The sequence below is a fragment of the Corapipo altera genome, unplaced genomic scaffold (genome assembly GCF_003945725.1).
Source record: "Corapipo altera isolate COAL_440 unplaced genomic scaffold, ASM394572v1 53073, whole genome shotgun sequence".
NCBI lineage: Eukaryota > Metazoa > Chordata > Aves > Passeriformes > Pipridae > Corapipo > Corapipo altera.
The window spans coordinates 1-1,307 of record NW_020891840.1 but is presented as its reverse complement, the minus strand read 5'-3'; the positions used below and the strand labels follow the sequence as shown (position 1 = coordinate 1,307).

At 63.9% G+C, this 1,307-nt stretch overlaps 1 protein-coding gene across 1 annotated transcript; it reads left to right on the top strand.

Annotated features, from left to right (window-relative positions):
- Window positions 1-406: 406 nt before the first annotated feature.
- LOC113942602 (general transcription factor IIH subunit 4-like) lies at window positions 407-1,301 on the top strand. The gene is made up of 3 exons (XM_027633704.1): window positions 407-563; window positions 1,030-1,179; window positions 1,210-1,301. Exons 1-3 carry the CDS (start codon window positions 407-409, stop codon window positions 1,284-1,286), a joined length of 384 nt encoding a protein of 127 aa, XP_027489505.1. The 3' UTR covers window positions 1,287-1,301.
- Window positions 1,302-1,307: the final 6 nt, after the last annotated feature.

The window sequence follows — 1,307 nt, the reverse complement described above, 5'->3', positions numbered from 1 at the left end:
GGAGGGACTGGGAGGCACTGGGAGGGACTGGGGGATGCTGGGGATATGCTGAGGACATGGGGGGACATCGGGGACACCTTGGTTCTGTCCCTAAATGTCCCCAACTGTCCTAAAACGTCCTCAAACGTCCCCAAAATCCCTCAAACGTTCGCTCCCAGTGGAAGTCCCGTTGCTCCCCCCCTGCCTGGGCTGTGACCTCGGGGACGTTGGGGGGACGCTGGGGTCACTGGGGACACTGGGGACCCCCTGACCCTGTCCCCAACTGTCCCAAACTGTCCCCCACTGTCCCCTGGCAGCGGAAGTCCCGCCGGTTCTACCCCTGGCCCTGGGGGCACTGGGGACACTGGGGTCACTGGGGACACTGGGGACACTGGGGGCACTGGGGGCCCCCTGACCCTGTCCCTAAATGTCCCCCACTGTCCCCTGGCAGCGGAAGTCCCGCCGGTTCTACCCCACCCGCTTGGCCATCGCTCTGGCCTCGGGGACATCGGGGACGGTGCCCGAGCCCGACGGCCACGGCTTCGTCCTGGTGGAGACCAACTACAGGATCTACGCCTACACAGGTGACAGGGCTGTCCCCTCCCCTGTCCCCTCCCCTGTCCCCTACCCCTGTCCCCTCCCCTGTCCCCTACCCCTGTCCCCTCCCCTGTCCCCCCACTGTGTCCCCATGGCACCCCCTGACACCCCTGACACCCCTGGCACCCCCTGTCCTTCCTTGTCACCCTCTGTCCCCTCGGTGTCCCCACAGTTTTTGTTGTGCCCAGTGTCTCTCAGTGTCCCCAGTGTCCCCTTGGTGTCCCCTTGACATCCTTTATGTCCCCCATTGTCCCCGTGTCCCCCTGTTGTCCCTGGGGTCCCCAATGTCATCTGGGTGTCCCTGATGTCGCTGTGTTCCCATTGTCCCCAGTGTCCCCAGTGTCCCCAATGTCCCCTTATCCCAATGTCCCCAGTGTCCCCAATGTCCCCATCATCCTGCTGTCCCCAACGTCTCTCATTGTCCCCACTGTCCCCTCCCTGTCCCCTCCCCAGACTCAGAGCTGCAGGTCGCCCTCATCGCGCTGTTCTCGGAGCTGCTCTATCGCTTCCCCAACCTCGTGGTGGCCCAGGTGACAAGGGACAGTGTCCAGGCTGCCATCGCCAACGGGATCACTGCTGACCAGGTATGGGGACATTGGGGACATCGTTGGGGACACTGGGGACACTGGGGACATCACTGGGGACATTGGGGACATTGGGGTGACAAGGGACAGTGTCCAGGCTGCCATTGCCAACGGGATCACTGCTGACCAGGTATGGGGACACTGGGG